Source organism: Oncorhynchus keta, unplaced genomic scaffold (genome assembly GCF_023373465.1).
Source record: "Oncorhynchus keta strain PuntledgeMale-10-30-2019 unplaced genomic scaffold, Oket_V2 Un_scaffold_515_pilon_pilon, whole genome shotgun sequence".
Classification (NCBI taxonomy): Eukaryota; Metazoa; Chordata; class Actinopteri; order Salmoniformes; family Salmonidae; genus Oncorhynchus; species Oncorhynchus keta.
This window is the reverse complement of record NW_026290954.1, coordinates 2124866-2147123: the sequence shown is the minus strand read 5'-3', so window position 1 is coordinate 2147123 and position 22258 is coordinate 2124866. Positions and strand designations below refer to the sequence as shown.

At 50.6% G+C, this 22258-nt stretch overlaps 1 protein-coding gene across 2 annotated transcripts in view; it reads right to left on the bottom strand.

The window, feature by feature from the left end:
* The window catches only part of LOC127928967 (procollagen-lysine,2-oxoglutarate 5-dioxygenase 2-like), a 188199-nt gene that overhangs the window by 58514 nt on the left and 107427 nt on the right, over positions 1-22258 (bottom strand). For both annotated transcript variants that reach the window (XM_052516607.1, XM_052516608.1), the window contains exons 6-8: positions 18212-18275; positions 13749-13846; positions 9392-9493 (exon numbers count right to left, since the gene is read on the bottom strand). In XM_052516607.1, the coding sequence (XP_052372567.1) occupies positions 9392-9493; positions 13749-13846; positions 18212-18275 (264 nt within the window). The remainder of the gene's footprint in view (positions 1-9391; positions 9494-13748; positions 13847-18211; positions 18276-22258) is intronic.

Genomic DNA, 22258 nt, shown 5'->3' with positions numbered 1-22258 from the left:
GAGAAGGAGGAGGAGAGGAGGAATCGAAGGAGGAGGAGAGGAGGAAGAGAAGGAGAGAGGAGAGGAGGAAGAGAAGGAGGAAGAGAGGAGGAAGAGAAGGAGGAGGAGAGGAGGAAGAGAGGAGGAGAGGGAGGAAGAGAAGGAGGAATCGAAGGAGGAGGAGAGGAGGAAGAGAAGGAGGAGGAGAGGAGGAAGAGAAGGAGGAAGAGAGGAGGAAGAGAGGAGGAAGAGAGGAGGAGAGGAGGAAGAGAAGGAGGAAGAGAAGGAGGAGGAGAGGAGGAAGAGAGGAGGAGAGGAGGAAGAGAAGGAGGAGGAGAGGAGGAAGAGAAGGAGGAGGAGAGGGGGAAGAGAAGGAGGAGAGAAGGAGAGGGAAGAGAAGGAGGAGGAGAGGAGGAAGAGAAGGAGGAGGAGAGGAGGAAGAGAGGAGGAAGAGAAGGAGGAGGAGAGGAGGAAGAGAGGAGGAAGAGAAGGAGGAGGAGAGGAGGAAGAGAAGGAGGAGGAGAGGAGGAAGAGAAGGAGGAAGAGAGGAGGAAGAGAAGGAGGAGGAGAGGAGGAAGAGAAGGAGGAAGAGAAGGAGGAGGAGAGGAGGAAGAGAAGGAGGAGGAGAGGAGGAGAGAAGGAGGAGGAGAGGAGGAAGAGAAGGAGGAGGAGAGGAGGAAGAGAAGGAGGAGGAGAGGAGGAAGAGAAGGAGGAGGAGAGGAGGAAGAGAAGGAGGAAGAGAGGAGGAGGAGAAGGAGGAGGAGAGGAGGAAGAGAAGGAGGAGGAGAGGAGGAAGAGAAGGAGGAGGAGAGGAGGAATAGAAGGAGGAGGAGAGGAGGAAGAGAAGGAGGAAGAGAGGAGGAAGAGAAGGAGGAGGAGAGGAGGAAGAGAAGGAGGAGGAGAGGAGGAAGAGAAGGAGGAAGAGAAGGAGGAAGAGAAGGAGGAGGAGAGGAGGAAGAGAGGAGAGAGGAGGAAGAGAAGGAGGAGGAGAGGAAGAAGAGAAGGAGGAGGAGAGGAGGAGAGAGAAGGAGGAGGAGAAGGAGAGGAGGAGGAGAGAGGAAGAGAGGAGGAAGAGAAGGAGGAGGAGAGGAGGAAGAGAAGGAGGAGGAGGAGAGGAGGAAGAGAAGGAGGAGGAGAGGAGGAAGAGAAGGAGGAAGAGAGGAGGAGAGAAGGAAGGAGGAGGAGAGGAGGAAGAGAAGGAGGAGGAGAGGAGGAAGAGAGGAGGAAGAGAAGGAGAGGAGGAGAGGAGGAGAGAGGAGGAAGAGAAGGAGGAGGAGAGGAGGAAGAGAAGGAGGAGGAGAGGAGGAAGAGAAGGAGGAGGAGAGGAGGAAGAGAGGAGGAAGAGAGGAGGAAGAGAGGAGGAAGAGAAGGAGGAGGAGAGGAGGAAGAGAAGGAGGAGGAGAGGAGGAAGAGAAGGAGGAGGAGAGGAGAGAAGAGGAGGAGGAGGAGAAGAGAGGAAGAGAAGAGGAAGAGAAGGAGGAGGAGAGGAGGAAGAGAAGGAGGAGGAGAGGAGGAAGAAGAGGAGGAGGAGAGAGGAAGGAGGAAGAGAAGGAGGAAGAGAAGGAGGAGGAGAGGAGGAAGAGAAGGAGGAGGAGAGGAGGAAGAGAAGGAGGAGGAGAGGAGGAAGAGAAGGAGGAGGAGAGGAGGAAGAGAAGGAGGAGGAGAGGAGGAAGAGAGGAGGAAGAGAAGGAGGAGAGGAGGAAGAGAAGGAGGAGGAGAGGAGGAAGAGAAGGAGGAGGAGAGGAGGAAGAGAAGGAGGAAGAGAAGGAGGAGGAGAGGAGGAAGAGAAGGAGGAGGAGAGGAGGAAGAGAAGGAGGAGGAGAGGAGGAAGAGAAGGAGGAGAGGAGGAAGAGAAGGAGGAAGAGAGGAGGAAGAGAAGGAGGAGGAAAGGAGGAAGAGAAGGAGGAAGAGAGGAGGAAGAGAGGAGGAAGAGAAGGAGGAGAGGAGGAAGAGAAGGAGGAAGAGAGGAGGAAGAGAAGGAGGAGGAGAGGAGGAAGAGAAGGAGGAGGAGAGGAGGAAGAGAGGAGGAAGAGAAGGAGGAAGAGAAGGAGGAGGAGAGGAGGAAGAGAAGGAGGAGGAGAGGAGGAAGAGAAGGAGGAGGAGAGGAGGAAGAGAGGAGGAAGAGAAGGAGGAGGAGAGGAGGAAGAGAAGGAGGAAGAGAGGAGGAAGAGAAGGAGGAGGAGGAAGAGAAGGAGGAAGAGAAGGAGGAGGAGAGGAGGAAGAGAAGGAGGAGAGAGGAGGAAGAGAAGGAGGAAGAGAAGGAGGAAGAGAGAGGAGGAAGAGAAGAGGAGGAAGGAGGAAGGAGGAGGAGAGAGGAGGAAGAGAAGGAGGAGGAGAGGAGGAAGAGAAGGAGGAGGAGAGGAGGAAGAGAAGGAGGAGGAGAGAGAGGAAGAGAAGGAGGAGGAGAGGAAAGAGAAGGAGAGAGGAGGAGGAGGAAGAGAAGGAGGAGGAGAGGAGGAAGAGAAGGAAGAGAAGAGGAAGAGAGGAGGAGAGGAGGAAGAGAAGGAGGAGGAGAGGAGGAAGAGAAGGAGGAGGAAGGAGGAAGAGGAGGAAGAGAAAGAGGAGGAAGAGAAGGAGGAGGAGAGGAGGAAGAGAAGGAGGAGGAGAGGAGGAAGAGAAGGAGGAGGAGAGGAGGAAGAGAAGGAGGAGGAGAGGAGGAAGAGAAGAGGAGGAAGAGAAGGAGGAAGAGAGGAGGAAGAGAAGGAGGAGGAGAGGAGGAAGAGAGGAGGAAGAGAAGGAGGAGGAGAGGAGGAAGAGAAGGAGGAGGAGAAGGAGGAGGAGAGGAGGAAGAGAGGAGGAGAGGAGGAAGAGAAGGAGGAGGAGAGGAGGAAGAGAAGGAGGAGGAGAGAGGGAAGAGAAGGAGGAGGAGAGGAGGAAGAGAGAAGAGGAGAGGGAGGAAGAGAAGGAGGAAGAGAGGAGGAAGAGAAGGAGGAGGAGAGGAGGAAGAGAAGGAGGAGGAGGAGAGAAGGAGGAGGAGAGGAGGAGGAAGAGAGGAGAGAAGAGAGAGGAAGAGGAAGGAGGAGGAGAGGAGGAAGAGAAGGAGGAGGAGAGGAGGAAGAGAAGGAGGAAGAGAGGAGGAGGAGAGAGAAGAGAGGAGGAGAGGAGGAAGAGAAGGAGGAGGAGAGGAGGAAGAGAGGAGGAAGAGAAGAGAGGAGGAGAGGAGAGAGGAGGAAGAGAAGGAGGAGGAGAGGAGGAAGAGAAGGAGGAGGAGGAGGAGGAAGAGAAGGAGGAGGAGAGGAGGAAGAGAAGAGGAGGAAGGAGGAGAGGAAGAGAAGGAGGAGGAGAGGAGGAAGAGAAGGAGGAAGAGGAGGAAGAGAAGGAGGAGGAGAGGAGGAAGAGAAGGAGGAGGAGAGGAGGAAGAGAAGGAGGAGGAGAGGAGGAAGAGAGGAGGAGGAGAGGAGGAAGAGAAGGAGGAGGAGAGGAGGAAGAGAAGGAGGAGGAGAGGAGGAAGAGAAGGAGGAGGAGAGGAGGAAGAGAAGGAGGAGGAGAGGAGGAAGAGAAGGAGGAGGAGAGGAGGAAGAGAGGAGGAAGAGAAGGAGGAAGAGAGGAGGAAGAGAAGGAGGAGGAGAGGAGGAAGAGAAGGAGGAGGAGAGGGGGAAGAGAAGGAGGAGGAGAGGAGGAAGAGGAGGAGAGGAGGAAGAGAAGGAGGAGGAGAGGAGGAAGAGAAGGAGGAAGAGAGGAGGAAGAGAAGGAGGAGGAGGAAGGAAGAGAAGAGAGGTGAGGAGGAAGAGAAGGAGGAGGAGAGGAGGAAGAGAAGGAGGAGGTGAGGAGGAAGAGAAGGAGGAGGAGAGGAGGAAGAGAAGGAGGAGGAGAGGAGGAAGAGGGGGAGAGGAGGAAGAGAAGGAGGAGGAGAGGAGGAAGAGAAGGAGGAGGAGAGGAGGAAGAGGAGGAGAGGAGGAAGAGAAGGAGAGGGAAGAGAAGGAGGAGGAGAGGAGGAAGAGAAGGAGGAGGAGAGGAGGAAGAGGAGGAAGAGAAAGAGGAGGAAGAGAAGGAGGAGGAGAGGAGGAAGAGAAGGAGGAGGAGAGGAGGAAGAGAAGGAGGAGGAGAGGAGGAAGAGAAGGAGGAGGAGAGGAGGAAGAGAAGGAGGAGGTGAGGAGGAAGAGAAGGAGGAGGAGAGGAGGAAGAGAAGGAGGAGGAGAGGAGGAAGAGAAGGAGGAGGAGAGGAGGAAGAGAGGGAGGAGGAGAGGAGGAAGAGAAGGAGGAGGAGAGGAGGAAGAGAAGGAGGAGGAGAGGAGGAAGAGAAGGAGAGAGGAGGAAGAGAGGAGGAAGAGAGGAGGAAGAGAGGAGGAAGAGAAGGAGGAGGAGAGGAGGAAGAGAAGGAGGAGGAGAGGAGGAAGAGAAGGAGGAGGAGAGGAGGAAGAGAAGGAGGAGGAGAGGAGGAAGAGAAGGAGGAGGAGAGGAGGAAGAGAAGGAGGAGGAGAGGAGGAAGAGAAGGAGGAGGAGAGGAGGAAGAGAAGGAGGAGGAGAGGAGGAAGAGAAGGAGGAGGAGAGGAGGAAGAGAAGGAGGAGGAGAGGAGGAAGAGAGGAGGAAGAGAAGGAGGAAGAGAGGAGGAAGAGAAGGAGGAGGAGAGGAGGAAGAGAAGGAGGAGGAGAGGGGGAAGAGAAGGAGGAGGAGAGGAGGAAGAGGAGGAGAGGAGGAAGAGAAGGAGGAGGAGAGGAGGAAGAGAAGGAGGAGGAGAGGAGGAAGAGAAGGAGGAGGAGAGGAGGAAGAGAAGGAGGAGGAGAGGAGGAAGAGAAGGAGGAGGTGAGGAGGAAGAGAAGGAGGAGGAGAGGAGGAAGAGAAGGAGGAGGAGAGGAGGAAGAGGAGGAGAGGAGGAAGAGAAGGAGGAGGAGAGGAGGAAGAGAAGGAGGAGGAGAGGAGGAAGAGGAGGAGAGGAGGAAGAGAAGGAGAGGGAAGAGAAGGAGGAGGAGAGGAGGAAGAGAAGGAGGAGGAGAGGAGGAAGAGGAGGAAGAGAAAGAGGAGGAAGAGAAGGAGGAGGAGAGGAGGAAGAGAAGGAGGAGGAGAGGAGGAAGAGAAGGAGGAGGAGAGGAGGAAGAGAAGGAGGAGGAGAGGAGGAAGAGAAGAGGAGGAAGAGAAGGAGGAAGAGAGGAGGAAGAGAAGGAGGAGGAGAGGAGGAAGAGAGGAGGAAGAGAAGGAGGAGGAGAGGAGGAAGAGAAGGAGGAGGAGAGGGGGAAGAGAAGGAGGAGGAGAGGAGGAAGAGGAGGAGAGGAGGAAGAGAAGGAGGAGGAGAGGAGGAAGAGGAGGAGAGGAGGAAGAGAAGGAGGAGGAGAGGAGGAAGAGAAGGAGGAGGAGAAGGAGGAAGAGAAGGAGGAGGAGAAGGAGGAGGAGAGGAGGAAGAGAAGGAGGAGGAGAGGAGGAAGAGAAGGAGGAGGAGAGGAGGAAGAGAAGGAGGAGGAGAGGAGGAAGAGAAGGAGGAGGAGAGGAGGAAGAGGAGGCGGAAGAGAGGAGGAAGAGAGGGAGGAGGAAGAGATGGAGGAAGAGAGGAGGAAGAGAAGGAGGAGGAGAGGGGGAAGAGAAGGAGGAGGAGAGGAGGAAGAGGAGGAGAGGAGGAAGAGAAGGAGGAGGAGAGGAGGAAGAGAAGGAGGAGGAGAGGAGGAAGAGAAGGAGGAGGAGAGGAGGAAGAGAAGGAGGGAGGAGAGGAGGAGGAGAAGGAGGAGGAGAGGAGGAAGAGAAGGAGGAGGAGAGGAGGAAGAGGAGGAGAGGAGGAAGAGAAGGAGGAGGAGAGGAGGAAGAGAAGGAGGAGGAGAGGGGGAAGAGAAGGAGGAGGAGAGGAGGAAGAGGAGGAGAGGAGGAAGAGAAGGAGGAGGAGAGGAGGAAGAGAAGGAGGAGGAGAGGAGGAAGAGGAGGAGAGGAGGAAGAGAAGGAGGAGGAGAGGAGGAAGAGAAGGAGGAGGAGAGGAGGAAGAGAAGGAGGAGGAGAAGGAGGAGGAGAGGAGGAAGAGAAGGAGGAGGAGAGGAGGAAGAGAAGGAGAGAGGAGGAAGAGAAGGAGGAGGAGAGGAGGAAGAGAAGGAGGAGGAGAGGAGGAAGAGAAGGAGGAGGAGAGGAGGAAGAGGAGGAAGAGAGGAGGAAGAGAGGGAGGAGGAAGAGATGGAGGAAGAGAGGAGGAAGAGAAGGAGGAGGAGAGGGGGAAGAGAAGGAGGAGGAGAGGAGGAAGAGGAGGAGAGGAGGAAGAGAAGGAGGAGGAGAGGAGGAAGAGAAGGAGGAGGAGAGGAGGAAGAGAAGGAGGAGGAGAGGAGGAAGAGAAGGAGGAGGAGAGGAGGAAGAGAAGGAGGAGGAGAGGAGGAAGAGAAGGAGGAGGTGAGGAGGAAGAGAAGGAGGAGGAGAGGAGGAAGAGAAGGAGGAGGAGAGGGAGGAAGAGAAGGAGGAGGAGAGGAGGAAGAGAAGGAGGAGGAGAGGAGGAAGAGAAGGAGGAGGAGAGGAGGGAAGAGAAGGAGGAGGAGAGGAGGAAGAGAAGGAGGAGGAGAGGAGGAAGAGAAGGAGGAGGAGAGGGGGAAGAGAAGGAGGAGGAGAGGAGAAGAGGAGGAGAGGAGGAAGAGAAGGAGGAGATGAGGAGGAAGAGAAGGAGGGAGGAGAGGAGGAAGAGATTATATAGGAGGAGAGGAGGAAGAGAAGGAGGAGGAGAGGAGGAAGAGAAGGAGGAGGTGAGGAGGAAGAGAAGGAGGAGGAGAGGAGGAAGAGAAGGAGGAGGAGAGGAGGAAGAGGAGGAGAGGAGGAAGAGAAGGAGGAGGAGAGGAGGAAGAGAAGGAGGAGGAGAGGAGGAAGAGAAGGAGGAGGAGAGGAGGAAGAGAAGGAGGAGGTGAGGAGGAAGAGAAGGAGGAGAGAGAGGAAGAGAAGGAGGAGGAGAGGAGGAAGAGAAGAGGAAGAGGAGGAAGAGAAGGAGGAAAAGAGGAGGAATAGAAAGAGGAGGAGAGGAGGAAGAGAGGAGGAAGAGAAGGAGGAGGAGAGGAGGAAGAGAAGGAGGAGGAGAGGAGGAAGAGAATGGAGGAGAGGAGAGGAAGAGGAGGAGAGGAGGAAGAGAAGGAGGAAACAGAGGAGGAAGAGAAGGAGGAGGAGAGGAGGAAGAGGAGGAGAGGAGGAAGAGAAGGAGGAGGAGAGGAGGAAGAGAAGGAGGAGGAGAGGAGGAAGAGAAGGAGGAGGAGAGGAGGAAGAGAAGGAGGAGGAGAGGAGGAAGAGAAGGAGGAGGAGAGGAGGAAGAGAAGGAGGAGGAGAGGAGGAAGAGAAGGAGGAGGAGAGGAGGAAGAGAAGGAGGAGGAGAGGAGGAAGAGGAGGAGAGGAGGAAGAGAAGGAGGAGGAGAGGAGGAAGAGAAGGAGGAGGAGAGGAGGAAGAGAAGGAGGAGGAGAAGGAGGAGGAGAGGAGGAAGAGAAGGAGGAGGAGAGGAGGAAGAGGAGGAGAGGAGGAAGAGAAGGAGGAGGAGAGGAGGAAGAGAAGGAGGAGGAGAGGAGGAAGAGAAGGAGGAGGAAGAGGAGGAAGAGGAGGAGGAAGAGAGGAGGAAGAGAGGAGGAAGAGATGGAGGAAGAGAGGAGGAGGAGGAGGAGAGGAGGAGGAGAGGAGGAAAGGAGGGGAGGGAAAGGAAGAGGAGGAGGAGGAGAGGAGGAGGAAGAGAAGGAGGAGGAAGAGATGAGGGAAGAGAGGAGGAGGAAGAGGAGGAGGAGAGGAGGAGGAGAGGAGGAAAGGAGGGGAGGGAAAGGAAGAGGAGGAGGAGGAGAGGAGGAGGAAGAGAAGGAGGAGGAAGAGATGAGGGAAGAGAGGAGGAGGAAGAGGAGGAGGAGAGGAGGAGGAGAGGAGGAAAGGAGGGGAGGGAAGGGAAGAGGAGGAGGAGGAGAGGAGGAAGAGGAGGAGGAGGAAGAGATGGAGGAAGAGAGGAGGAGGAAGAGGAGGAGGAGAGGAGGAGGAGAGGAGGAAAGGAGGGGAGGGAAGGGAAGAGGAGGAGGAGGAGAGGAGGAAGAGGAGGAGGAGGAGAGGAGGAAGAGAGAGGAGGAGGAGAGGAGGAAAGGAGGGGAGGGAAGAGAAGAGGAGGAGAGAAGAAGAGGAGGAGAGGGGAGAGAAGGAAGAGGAGGAGGAAGAGGAGGAGAGGAGGAGGAGTAAGAGGAGGATGAGAGGAGGAAGAGAAGGAGGAGGAAGAGGAGGAGGAGAGGAGGAGGAGAGGAGGAAAGGAGGGAGGAAGGAGAAGGAGGAGGAGGAGGAGGAGAGAGGAGGAAGAGGAGGAGGAGGAGGAGAGGAGGAAGAGAAGGAGGAGGAGAGGAAGGAGGAGGAGGAAGGAAGAGGGAGGAAGAAGGAGGAGGAAGGAGGAGGAGAATGAAGAGGAGGAGGAGGAAGAGAAGGAGGAGGAGAGGAGGAAGAGAAGGAGGAGGAGAGGAGGAAGAGAAGGAGGAGGAGAGGAGGAAGAGAAGGAGAGAAGGAGGAGAGAGGAGGAAGAGAAGGAGGAGAAGAGGAAGAGGAGAGGGAAGAGAAGGAGGAGGAAGAGGAGGAGGAGAGAGGAGGAAGAGGAGGAAGAGAAGGAGGAGGAGAGGAGGAAGAGAAGGAGGAAGAGAGGAGGAGGAAGAGAAGGAGGAGGAGAGGAGGAAGAGAGGAGGAGGAAGAGGGGAGGAAGGGAAGGAAGGAAGAGGAGGAGGAGGAGAGGAGGAAGAGGAGGAGGAGGAGAGGAGGAAGAGAAGGAGGAGGAGAGATGGAGGAAGAGAGGAGGAGGAGAGGAGGAAGAGGAGGAGGAGGAAGAAGAGGAGAGGAGGGGAGGAGAAGAGAGGAGGAGGAGGGAGGAAGAGAAGGAGGAGGAGAGGAGGAAGAGAAGGAGGAAGAGAAGGAGGAGGAAGAGGAGGAAGGAGAGGAGGAGGAGGAGGAGGAAAGGAGGGGAGGAGGAATAAGAGGAGGAGGAGGAGGAGGAGGAGAGGAGGAAGAGGAGGAGGAGGAGAGGAGGAAGAGAAGGAGGAGGAGAGGAGGAAAGGAGGGGAGGGAAGGGAAGAGGAGGAGGAGGAAGAAGAGGAGGAGGGGAGGAGAATGAAGAGGAGGAGGAGGAAGAGAAGGAGGAGGAGAGGAGGAAGAGAAGGAGGAGGAGAGGAGGAAGAGAAGGAGGAGGAGAGGAGGAAGAGAAGGAGGAAGAGAGGAGGAAGAGAAGGAGGAGAAGAGGAAGAGGAGAGGGAAGAGAAGGAGGAGGAAGAGGAGGAGGAGAGGAGGAGGAGAGGAGGAAGAGAAGGAGGAGGAGAGGAGGAAGAGAAGGAGGAGGTGAAGGAGGAGGAGAGGAGGAAGAGAAGGAGGAGGAAGAGGAGGAGGAGAGGAGGAAAGGAGGGGAGGGAAGGGAAGGGAAGAGGAGGAGGAGGAAGAAGAGGAGGAGGGGAGGAGAATGAAGAGGAGGAGGAGGAAGAGGAGGAGTAGAAGGAGAGAAGATGAGGAAATGTGAATTTGTGTGGTTCACTCACTTGGAGCTGAGACAAATCCACCATGTTGTGGTCACAGACGCCACAGCCTCTCTCGTAGTTCCAGGCGTTGGGGATGTAGTTTCCTAGATAGTTCAAATACATCTGAGGGAAAAAAATAACAAATAGATTCATGAATCCTCAACAAACCCCATTATCATGTCATGTTGATTTGTCCTTGTTGCAACACAGTTCCATATAGTATCAAGACAACAGTATATTCCACATTGGTGTTCGGTGGTAGTCTGTGTTTACTCGGGATTTACTGTGGTAGGATGTTCAATAGGTGGCATTCAAAATGGCACCCTGTTCCTGACACAGTGCATTACCTCTGAGCAGTGCACAATTGGTCTGTAGGAATGCCAGTCTGGCCTGAGAGGTCACAGACAGGTCACAGGAGAGGAGTAGAGGTAATTATTCTCCCTTCTGAAGTCAATCACTAGCAGCTAGGCAGATCAGGCAGGTCATACTGTGTAGATAGATCACTAGCAGCTAGGCAGGTCATACTGTATAGATAGATCACTAGCAGCTAGGCAGGTCATACTGTATAGATAGATCACTAGCCGCTGGGCAGGTCATACTGTATAGATAGATCACTAGCAGCAAGGCAGGTCATACTGTATAGATAGATCACTAGCAGCTAGGCAGGTCATACTGTATAGATAGATCACTAGCAGCTAGGCAGGTCATACTGTATAGATAGATCACTAGCAGCAAGGCAGGTCATACTGTATAGATAGATCACTAGCAGCTAGGCAGGTCATACTGTATAGATAGATCACTAGCAGCTAGGCAGGTCATACTGTATAGATAGATCACTAGCAGCTAGGCAGGTCATACTGTATAGATAGATCACTAGCAGCTAGGCAGGTCATACTGTATAGATAGATCACTAGCAGCTAGGCAGGTCATACTGTATAGATAGATCACCAGCAGCTAGGCAGGTCATACTGTATAGATAGATGACTAGCAGCAAGGCAGGTCATACTGTATAGATAGATCACTAGCAGCTAGGCAGGTCATACTGTATAGATAGATCACTAGCAGCTAGGCAGGTCATACTGTATAGATAGATCACTAGCAGCTAGGCAGGTCATACTGTATAGATAGATCACTAGCAGCTAGGCAGGTCATACTGTATAGATAGATCACTAGCAGCTAGGCAGGTCATACTGTATAGATAGATCACTAGCAGCTAGGCAGGTCATACTGTATAGATAGATCACTAGCAGCTAGGCAGGTCATACTGTATAGATAGATCACTAGCCGCTGGGCAGGTCATACTGTATAGATAGATCACCAGCAGCTAGGCAGGTCATACTGTATAGATAGATCACTAGCAGCAAGGCAGGTCATACTGTATAGATAGATCACTAGCAGCTAGGCAGGTCATACTGTATAGATAGATCACTAGCAGCTAGGCAGTTCATACTGTATAGATAGATCACTAGCAGCTAGGCAGGTCATACTGTATAGATAGATCACTAGCAGCTAGGCAGGTCATACTGTATAGATAGATCACTAGCAGCTAGGCAAGTTTAGCTTCAGCGCATTTAACATATTCTATAGGAGCGAACGTAAGGGAAAATAATGCCCTGCAGGTACATTTACAAGGTTCTGTGTGATGACAGGTCTGCCCAGGCACTTCATCAGGCCGGTACCAATACAGAGTCAATGTGCAGGGGAACGAGGTAATTCAGGTAGATATCTACATATAGGTAGGATAAAGTGATGAGTCTAAAGAATTAGTGCAAAAAGGGTCAATGCATATCGGTAAATAGTTAACCAATAGCTACGCAGACTATTTAGCAGTCTTATAGCTTGGGGGTAGAAGATGTTCTGGGTTCTGTTGGTTCCAGACTCAGTGAATCCTCAGGAGAATGATTTCTGAATTTACCAGACATCCTGCTATGGACTCACTGACCCAGTGTTATAGTACTGGTACGGAGAGAGGGATGGTGGGAGGGAGAGGGGGATGGACAGAGAGAGGGAGAAGGGGGGGTGGACAGACAGAGAGATGGATGGATGGTAGGGAGGGAGAGGTTCAATTGCACAGAGAGGGGTGGAGGGAGAGAGAGAGAGAGAGGGTTGGATGGATAGAGGGAGGGAGGGGGAGGGAGGGAGAGGGAGGGGGAGGGAGGGAGGGAGGGAGGGAGGGAGGGAGGGAGGGAGGGAGGGAGGGAGGGAGGGAGGGAGGGAGGGTTGTAGTGAGAGAAGGGAGGGATGGATGTAGTGAGAGAAGGGAGGGATGGATGTAGTGAGAGAAGGAGGGATGGATGTAGTGAGAGAAGGGAGGGATGGATGTAGTGAGAGAAGGGAGGGAGGAATGTAGTGAGAGAAGGGAGGGAGGGATGTAGTGAGAGAAGGGAGGGAGGGAGGGAGGGAGGGATGGATGTAGTGAGAGAAGGGAGGGATGGATGTAGTGAGAGAAGGGAGGGAGGGATGTAGTGAGAGAAGGAGGGAGGGATGAGGGAGGGAGGGAGGGAGGGAGGGAGGGAGGGAGGAGGGAGGGAGGAGGAGGGATGGATGTAGTGAGAGAAGGAGGGATGGATGTAGTGAGAGAAGGGAGGGAGGGTTGTAGTGAGAGAAGGGAGGGATGGATGTAGTGAGAGAAGGGAGGGAGGGATGTAGTGAGAGAAGGGAGGGATGGATGTAGTGAGAGAAGGGAGGGAGGGATGTAGTGAGAGAAGGGAGGGAGGAATGTAGTGAGAGAAGGGAGGGAGGGATGTAGGAGAGAAGGAGGGAGGAATGTAGTGAGAGAAGGAGGGAGGGTTGGATGGCTAGAGGGAGGGAGGGAGGGAGGTAGTGAGAGAAGGGAGGGAGGGTTGGATGGCTAGAGGGAGGGAGGGAGGGAGGGAGGGAGGGAGGGAGGGAGGGAGGGAGGGAGGGAGGGAGGAGAGAAGGGAGGGATGGATGGATGTAGTGAGAGAAGGGAGGAGGGATGTAGGAGAGAAGGGAGGGAGGGATGTAGTGAGAGAAGGGAGGGAGGGATGTAGTGAGAGAAGGGAGGGAGGGTTGGATGGCTAGAGGGAGGGAGGGAGGGAGGGAGGGAGGGAGGGAGGGAGGGAGGGAGGGAGGGAGGGAGGGAGGGAGGGAGGGAGGGAGGGAGGAGGGAGGGAGGGAGGGATGGATGTAGTGAGAGAAGGGAGGGAGGGATGTAGTGAGAGAAGGGAGGGAGGGATGTAGTGAGATAAGGGAGGGAGGAATGTAGTGAGAGAAGGGAGGGATGGATGGATGGCTAGAGGGAGGGAGGTAGGGAGGGAGGGATGTAGTGAGAGAAGGGAGGGATGGATGTAGTGAGAGATCCCCAACTGAGGGATGGATGTAGTGAGAGAAGGGAGGAGGGATGTAGTGAGAGAAGGGAGGGAGGGATGTAGTGAGAGAAGGGAGGGAGGGATGCAGTGAGAGAAGGGAGGGAGTGAGGTAGAGATGAGGAGGGAGGGAGGGATGCAGTGAGAGAAGGGAGGGAGGGATGTGGTGAGAGAAGGAGGGATTTTCCCAGGTAGAGATGAGGAGGGAGGGAGGGAGGGAGGGAGGGAGGGAGGGAGGGAGGGAGGGAGGGAAGGGAGGGAGGAGGGAGGGAGTGAGGTAGAGATGAGGAGGGAGGGAGGGAGGAGGTAGAGAGAGAGGGGCTAGGGAGTGAGGTAGAGATGATGAGGGAGGGAGGAGGTAGAGATAGAAGGAGGGAGGAGGTAGAGATGAGGAGGGAGGGAGGGAGGGAGGTAGAGAGAGAAGGGAGGGAGTGAGGTAGAGATGAGGAGGGAGGGAGGGAGGTAGAGAGAGAAGGGAGGGAGTTGAGGTAGAGATGAGGAGGGAGGGAGGGAGGTAGAGAGAGAAGGGAGGGAGGGAGTGAGGTAGAGATGAGGAGGGAGGTAGAGAGAGAAGGGAGGGAGTGAGGTAGAGATGAGGAGGGAGGGAGGTAGAGAGAGAAGGGAGGGAGTGAGGTAGAGATGAGGAGGGAGGGAGGGAGGGAGGTAAGAGAGAGAAGGGAGTGAGGTAGAGATGAGGAGGGAGTGACACCAAATGTTGGCTGGATTACAGTAAAGCCCCACACAGATTCTAAAGAATCCCAACTATTCCTCCAACGTAGAATCCCCAACTGTAGAGATGTTTCAGCACAGCTATTTGGACAGGAACATCAGAAAGTTGGCCTGACCACCAGGGGGGGTGGGAGGGGGTGGGGTGGGGGGTTGCATCTTATCACTCCAACTACAATAAAGCAATGTGAAACACTGCCATAATTCAACAAGGCTGAAACAGTGATTCTACATGTTTTTGAACAGGGGTCGTGTATCTGGTCCCAGACACCTGAACAGTGGATTTTCCCAGCGTGTTCAAACATGAATAATGTCTTACTCACTTTGGTGTTGGCGTTTCCATGGACGACCACTGGCAGTGTGTCGTACACGGTGTTTCTGACTCGTACTCTCTCCGTTCCAAACTTCAGAAGAACTTCGTCTTTAGGGAGAGACAGGAGAACAGGGTTGATATTACGCTACTGGGGCCTTACAGTATCTAAACATAATCTCAACCCTTTATTTATCTGGCTGTCACAAGACTCGGTCTGGACTCGGTCTGGCTCTTTGGCTCAATACACAGTCACTGGCAAAAAAACAGAACTCAGTAACTGTCTAATAAATGTAATCTCTGTGAAATAAGGTTGTAAAAATGCTAAAGTTGTTTTTACAGATTGGTACAATTCCAAAATCTATAAATACTTTTCCTGAGTCTTATTTTCATCAGCTGGAGATAGGAAACCGAGACTCCAGAAAGCTGAGAGTTTCAAAGACAGAAACTCCTGGATACAGTTTACAGCAGGGGATAGAGGGGTAAAATGAGCCTAAGTGGTAGTTCAGCCACCAATTGTTTCTAGGAAACCACACACAAGATGTATAATTTGACGAAATATCTAGGAAGAGGTCATCATTTCACGAAGTCTGTGAAGGAGAAAACCACATGGAAAAAGTGGTAAGCGAGTTACGTCCAAAAAACAGATTTTCACCAAGCCAAACGAGTGCATTCGGAAAGTATTCAGACCCCTTGCCTTGATACACACTCTGTTGTTACCCACTTATTCTAAAATGGATTAAATTGCTTTTTTCCCTCATCAATCTACACACAATACCCCAAAATGACATCACAATACCACACAATGACATCACAATACCACACAGTGACATCACAATACCACACAATGACATCACAATACCCCAAAATGACATCACAATACCACACAATGACATCACAATACCACAAAATGACATCACAATACCCCAAAATGACAAAGCAAAAAAACGTTTTTTATACATTTTTTTTGCAATTGTATAACATTTCTTTTAAATACACCTTCGGCAGCGATTACAGCCTCGAGTCTTCTTGGATATGACACTACAAGCTGGGTACATCTGGGGAGTTTCTCCCATTCTTCTATTGCAGATCTTCTCAAGCTCTGTCAGGTTGGATGGGCAGCGTCGCTGAACAGCTATTTTTAGGTCTCTCCAGAGATTTCGATCAGGTTCATGTCCGGGCTCTGGCTGCCCCACTCAAGACCATTGAGAGACTTGTCCCGAAGCCACTCCTACATTTTTTGGGCTGTGTGCTTAGGGTCGTTGTCCTGTTGGAAGGTGAAACTTTGCCCCAGGCTGAGGTCCTTAGCACTTGAAAGTAGGTTTTGGTTTTAGGATCTCTCCATTCTTCAATCTGTTCATCTTTCACTCAATTCTGATTAGTCTCCAAGTCCCTGCTGCTGAAAAACATCACCACAGCATGATTCTGCCACCACCATGCTTCACAGTAGGGATGGTGCCAGGTTCCCTCCAGATATGTGATGCTTGGCATTCGGGACAAAGAGTTAAATATTGTTTTCATCAGACCAGAGATTATTGTTTCTCATGGTCTGAGAGTCCATTAGGGGCCTTTTGGCAAACTCCAAGTGGGCTGTCATGTGCCTTTTACTGAGGAGTGGCTTCCATCTGGCCACTCTACCATAAAGGCCTGATTGGTGGAGTGCTGCAGAGAAGGTTGTCCTTCTGGAAGGTTCTCCAATCTCCACAGAGAAACTCTGTATCTCTGTCAGAGTGACATTCGCAGGGCAGCCAGCTCTAGGAAGAGTCTTGGTGGTTCCAAACTTCTTCCATTTAAGAATGATGGAGGCCACTGTGTTCTTGGGGACCTTCAATGCTGCAGAAATGTTTTGGTACCCTTACCCAGATCTGTGCCTCGACACAATCCTGTGTCGGAGCTCTACAGACAATTCCTTCAACTTCATGATTTGGTTTTTGCTCTGACGTGCACTGTCAACTGTGGGATCTTATATAGACAGGTGTGTTCCTTTACAAATTTAATTTTTAATTATTTTATTTTACCTTTATTTAACCAGGGAAGTCAGTTAAGAACATATTCTTATTTTCAATGACGGCCTGGGAACAGTGGGTTAACTGTCTGTTCAGGGGCAGAACGACAGATTTGTACCTTGTCAGCTCGGGGTTTGAACTCACAACCTTCCGGTTACTAGTCCAACGCTCTAACCACTAGGCTACCCTGCCGTATGTATAATGTCCAATCAGTTGAATTTACCACAGCTGGACTCCAATCAAGTTATAGAAACATCTCAAGGATGATCAATGGAAACAGGAGGCACCTGAGCTCAATTTCAAGTCTCATAGCAAAAGGGTCTGAATACTTATGTAAATAAGGCATTTTATTTACTGGTATTACATTTGCTAAAAAAATAAACAAGATAATAAACTGTTTTTCACTTTTGTCATTATGGGGTGTAGATATATAGTGTGTAGATTGATCAGAAATACATACACATTTAATACATTTTAGAATAAGGCTTTAATGTAACAAAATGTGGAAAAAGGCACCTGAATACTTTCTGAATGCACTTTACTGTGTAAAAGGTTTTATCGTGCTTGTTTTCTGTTACCAAAGTCAAATGTTTTGTAAATCAGTTAGGGTCTCTATAACTAGGAGGCTGTAAACCATGACTGGTCATCCTTGTAGCTGTGTGGGCTAATATGCTGAAACACTGATTCTATCTCAAGGCCATCAGACTGTTCAACAGCCATTACTAACATCTGCTAACCATGTGGATGTGACAAATAAAATGGTGGAAGTTGAGCCAATGGCCATGGGGTAAGTTGAGTCAATGGCCATGGGGTAAGTTAAGTCAATGGCCATGGGGTAAGTTGAGTCCATGGCCATGGGGTAAGTTGAGTCAATGGCCATGGGGTAAGTTGAGTCCATGGCCATGGGGTAAGTTGAGTCCATGGCCATGGGGTAAGTTGAGTCAATGGCCATGGGGTAAGTTGAGTCCATGGCCATGGGGTAAGTTGAGTCCATGGCCATGGGGTAAGTTGAGTCCATGGCCATGGGGTAAGTTGAGTCCATGGCCATGGGGTAAGTTGAGTCCATGGCCATGGGGTAGTCAATGGCCATGAGCCAATGGCCATGGGGTAAGTTGAGTCCATGGCCATGGGGTAAGTTGAGTCCATGGCCATGGGGTAAGTTGAGTCCATGGCCATGGGGTAAGTTGAGTCCATGGCCATGGGGTAAGTTGAGTCCATGGCCATGGGGTAAGTTGAGCCAATGGACATGGGGTAAGTTGAGTCCATGGCCATGGGGTAAGTTGAGCCAATGGCCAACATACCCCATACAAATGATGATTACATTCTGTCAGTTTTATGCATGATGTGATATGCATAGTATTTTTCAGTGTGTCATGTCTATGAACTCAAGATGGAGCATTTTTATTGGTACAGAGCAGACATCATCGTAAGTTGAGCCAATGGCCTTGGGGCAGACATCATCATGTCCTGCGTAAACAAAGGTAAAACAAGCTGGTGTCTGGCCCCCCTTGAGATTCCTGAGAGCAGCCAAGGAAGTGAGAGAAGGGAAGAAGTCCATTAGAACAGCAGCAAGGAAGTGAGAGAAGGGAAGAAGTACATTAGCAAACAAGGAGCTTTGTGAAGAGAGGCTGTGACAGAGTAGCAGAGGAACACAAGATCTGATGACATGGAGTCTGAGCTTGTTAAACATATCAAAAATCTCGCAGACCAGTTTCATGAGCTTAGTAACGTCAAATGCAGATAACTTGCCTACGAATTGGCACATCAAAATAACATCCCTGTCCCAGACAACTGGTCAAGAAATGGAAGGTTACATGATATTGAACAGAGAGATCTACAACTGAATGTAGGAATACATTTCAGATGTACAATATACCACACCACCATTCCATGAATTAAATTTACCCAATGATGGCTCAACTTACCCTGTCCCTATTCTAAACGTACCCCATACCCCATTCTAAACGTACCCCATACCCCATTTTAAACGTACCCCATACCCCATTCTAAACGTACCCCATACCCCATACCCCATTATATACGTACCCCATACCCCATTCTAAATGTACCCCATACCCCATTCTAAATGTACCCCATACCCCATTCTAAACGTACCCCATACCCCATTCTAAACGTACCCCATACCCCATACCCCATTATATACGTACCCCATACCCCATTCTAAATGTACCCCATACCCCATTCTAAATGTACCCCATACCCCATTCTAAACGTACCCCATACCCCATTCTAAACGTACCCCATACCCCATACCCCATTCTAAACGTACCCCATACCCCATTCTAAACGTACCCCGTACCCCATTCGAAACGTACTCCATACCCCATTCTAAACGTACCCCGTTCCCCATTCTAAACGTACCCCGTACCCCATTCTAAACGTACCCCATACCCCATTCTAAACGTACCCCATACCCCACTCTGCCCTAATAAGGGCTGTGGCAACTCACCGATAGCTCCATTTAAGTTCTGGAAAATCTGAGACTTGTGGTCCAAAGTCATGTTCAAACTCTCCTGGAAAAAAACAACAACATACAGAACATTTAAATAAAAAATGACAAGTGAAATCGTCTGGTTATTTTAGTCGGTTTGTCTTCTGGGGTGCGATGTGTTTTCAGTCATTTCTATGAGGACATACGGTGGGATAACAACCCTGGTTCATCATGACACCATGATAACTGGGAGTCTAACCCTCTGTAACACAGTACTTACAGCACTTACCCTCTGGAAAGGGTCCAGGTATGTCTACACTGAGCACATTCCTCAATATCAGTCCAACATATCAACTTCCCAGTTCATGCTTCAAAACCAACTTTATAAACAGGTTTTAGAAATTGGTTCCGTGTGACTGAATATTCCATGATGTACACTAAGGCATAGCCGTTCATGATTCATATAATTCACCAATACATTTCTTGGCAGTCCCTAAAACATATTCCTATCAGGTTGTAAATCATAACTTGTTTGCTGGCTCAACACATTTGTGATGAACTGTTTCAGTTACAATTACTCCATATTTTTTTTATGAAAATGGACGACTGTAGTTAAGGCTGGAAATGTCAATACAATCGGACTAGGGGTGATGATCACAAGTCAGTCGTAACGTGGACAATAGGCTAGTGCACACGTGTCAAACACAAGACCCGCGGGCCAAATAGGACACAAGCGAGTTGAACCTGTTGATCCTACCCCCTACTTTTTCGAACATTCTGTTAAAAATCGCGCAACATTTCAGCGCCCTGCTACTCATGTCAGGAATATAGTATATGCATATGATTAGTATGTGTGGATAGAAAACACTCAGACGTTTCTAAAACTGGTTAAATCACGGCTGTGACTATAACAGAACATGTGTTTCATCGAAAAGCGCAGGAAAATCACTGAAAACTGCAAAATATATCAATGCGCCACTTGAATGTATTGTTGAATAGAAACCACATTACCTGGAGCCGAGGTTGCAATACCTACAGCTTCCACACGATGTCAACAGTCTTGTCATTTGCCTAGGATTTGTTTCTTGGTCAAACGGACAAGAGACAGCCCATTTCTTCCGGTCTCCGACCGGATATTTTGGTTGAGATTTACCCGGACATTATTTCAAGACGTACAGCTATAGAATATACATCGCCTCGTGATCAATTTGATCGATTATTAACGTTTACTAATACCTAAAGTTGCATTACAAAAGTATTTCAAAGTGTTTTGTGAAAGTTTATCGTCAACTTTAATTTTTAAAAATTACGTTGCGTTATAAAACGCTGTTTTTTTCCTTGATCACACAGTCTTCATAGATCGATATCTAGGCTATATATGGACCGGTTTAATCGAAAAAAAGACCCAATAGTGATGTTTATGGGACATCTAGGAGTGCCAACAAAGAAGATGGTCAAAGGTAATGAATGTTTTATATTTTATTTCTGCATTTTGTGTAGCGCCGACTATGCTAATTATTTTGTTTACGTCCCCTGCGGGTCTTTAGGGGTGTTGCATGCTATCAGATAATAGGTTCTCATGCTTTCGCCGAAAAGCATTTAAAAAATCTGACTTGTTGGCTGGATTCACAACGAGTGTAGCTTTAATTCAGTACCCTGCATGTGTATTTTAATGAACGTTTGAGTTTTAACGAGTGCTATTAGCATTTAGCGTAGTGCATTTGCATTTCCAGATGTCTAGATGGGACGCCTGCGTGTCGGGTGGAGGTAAGAGGTTAAACGAGTCAACAGTTGATTCATCTACTTTATGAAATGACAGCCTGATGCGTTGGCGTCTGTGAATTCAACATCAGTTCCGATATTTCAGTATGTCCCGTTTACAGCAGAGGGGGTCGCTCCTCTTTTCAGTTCGCTGCAGCTAGCGCCTAGAACGAGCTGCAACAAACACTCTAACTGGCCAGTTTTATCGCCCTCTATTCATTCAAATTCTCAATCATGGACACACGTGATGTATTGTTGTCTCTAGCTTCGTAGCCTTTGTGCTGTTGTCTGTGCCCAGTAATGTTTGTAACATGTTTCTGTTGTTACCATGTTGTGTTGCTACCATGTTGGACTGCTGCCATGTTGTTGTCATGTTGTGTTGCTACCATGCTGTGTTGTCATGTGTTGCTGCCGTGCTATGTTGTTGTCTTAGGTCTCTCTTTATGTAGTGTTGTGTTGTCTCTCTTGTCATGATGTGTCTTTTGTCCAAAATGTTTATTTTATTTTTAATCCGAGCCCCCGTCCCCGCAGGAGGACTTTTGCCTTTTGGTAGGCCGTCATTGAAAATATGAATTTGTTCTGAACTGACATTGGGACAAAGATAATTATTTTTGTAGAAATGTCCTCTGGTCTGATGAAACAAAAATGTAACTATTTGGCCATAATGACCATCGTTATGTTTGGAGGAAAAAGGGGGGCGCTTGCAAGCCGAAGAACACCATCCCAACTGTGAAGCACGGGGGTGGCATCCCAACTGTGTGAGGGGCTCTCACTGCCAGACAGGTGATTTTCTGCCCAAACTCTGTATGCCCTGAGCTCTCCAAACTTGTTCCTGCAGCAAACTCTGTATGCCATGGGCTCTCAATCCTTGTTCCTGCAGCTAACTCTGTATGCCCTGGGCTCTCCATCCTTGTTCCTGCAGCTAACTCTGTATGCCCTGGGCTCTCCATCCCTGTTCCTGCAGCTAACTCTGTATGCCCTGAGCTCTCCATCCTTGTTCCTGCAGCTAACTCTGTATGCCCTGGGCTCTCCATCCTTGTTCCTGCAGCTAACTCTGTATGCCCTGGGCTCTCCATCCTTGTTCCTGCAGCTAACTCTGTATGCCCTGGGCTCTCCATCCTTGTTCCTGCAGCTAACTCTGTATGCCCTGGGCTCTCCATCCTTGTTCCTGCAGCTAACTCTGTATGCCATGGGCTCTCCATCCCTGTTCCTGCAGCTAACTCTGTATGCCCTGGGCTCTCCATCCTTGTTCCTTCAGCTAACTGCTTATTCCTGGGCTCCCATCCTATGTTCCTTGCAGCTAACATGTTTTCTGAAACATATTTCCTAAACTCTCCATCCCCTGTTCCTGCAGCTAATAAAGTATGCCCTGAGCTCTCCATCCTTGTGGGGAGATATTCTGCTAAAGGTAACTCTGATATGGGCTCTCCATCCTTGTTCCTGCAGCTAACTCTGTATGTCCTGGGTGTTCCTTGTTCCTGCAGCTAACTCTGTATGTCCTGGGCACCTTGTTCCTGCAGCTAACTCTGTTGTCCTGGGCTCTCCAAAATAACATAAAAACAACCACGTTCCTGCAGCAACTCTGTTGTTAAACCTCTTTCTTCAAATCGATCCTGGTTGGTGTGATTTTAGCTCTCAAAGTGGTTGGAGGAACAATAGAGCCTTGTTCCTGCAGCTAACTCTGGGTATGTCCTGGCTCTCCATCCTGTGGAGGGACAATGAGCTAACTCTGTATGTACCAGGCCATTAGCCTGATGGAGGGACTCCATCCTGTTCCTGCAGCTAACTCTGTGGATGTCCTTAGGACCTGATGGAGGGACAATCCATCCTTGTTCCAGGCCATTAGCATGGAGGGACAACTAGTATGCCCTGAGCTACCATCCTTGTTCCTGAGGAACAATAGAGCCCTGGGTACCAGGCCATGGACCTGATGGAGGGACTAGAGCCTTGAGTACTCCATTAGATCCTGATGGAGGGCAGCTAACTCTGTATGACCTGATGGAGGGACTCTGGATCCATACCAGACCATTAGTTCCTGATGGAGGGACAATAGCCCTGGGTACCAGGCCATTAGGACCTGATGGATGGAGCCCTGGGTACCAGGCCATTAGTTCCTGAGCTAACAATGGATGCCCTGGGCTCTCCAGGCCTTGTTCCTGAGCTAACTCTGTATGTCCTGGGCTCTCCATCCTTGTTCCTGAGGAACTCTGTATGTCCTGGGCTACCAGGCCATTGTTCCTGCAGGGACAACTCTGTATGCTCTGGGAGTACCAGGCCATTGTTCCTGATGGAGGGACTCTAGTA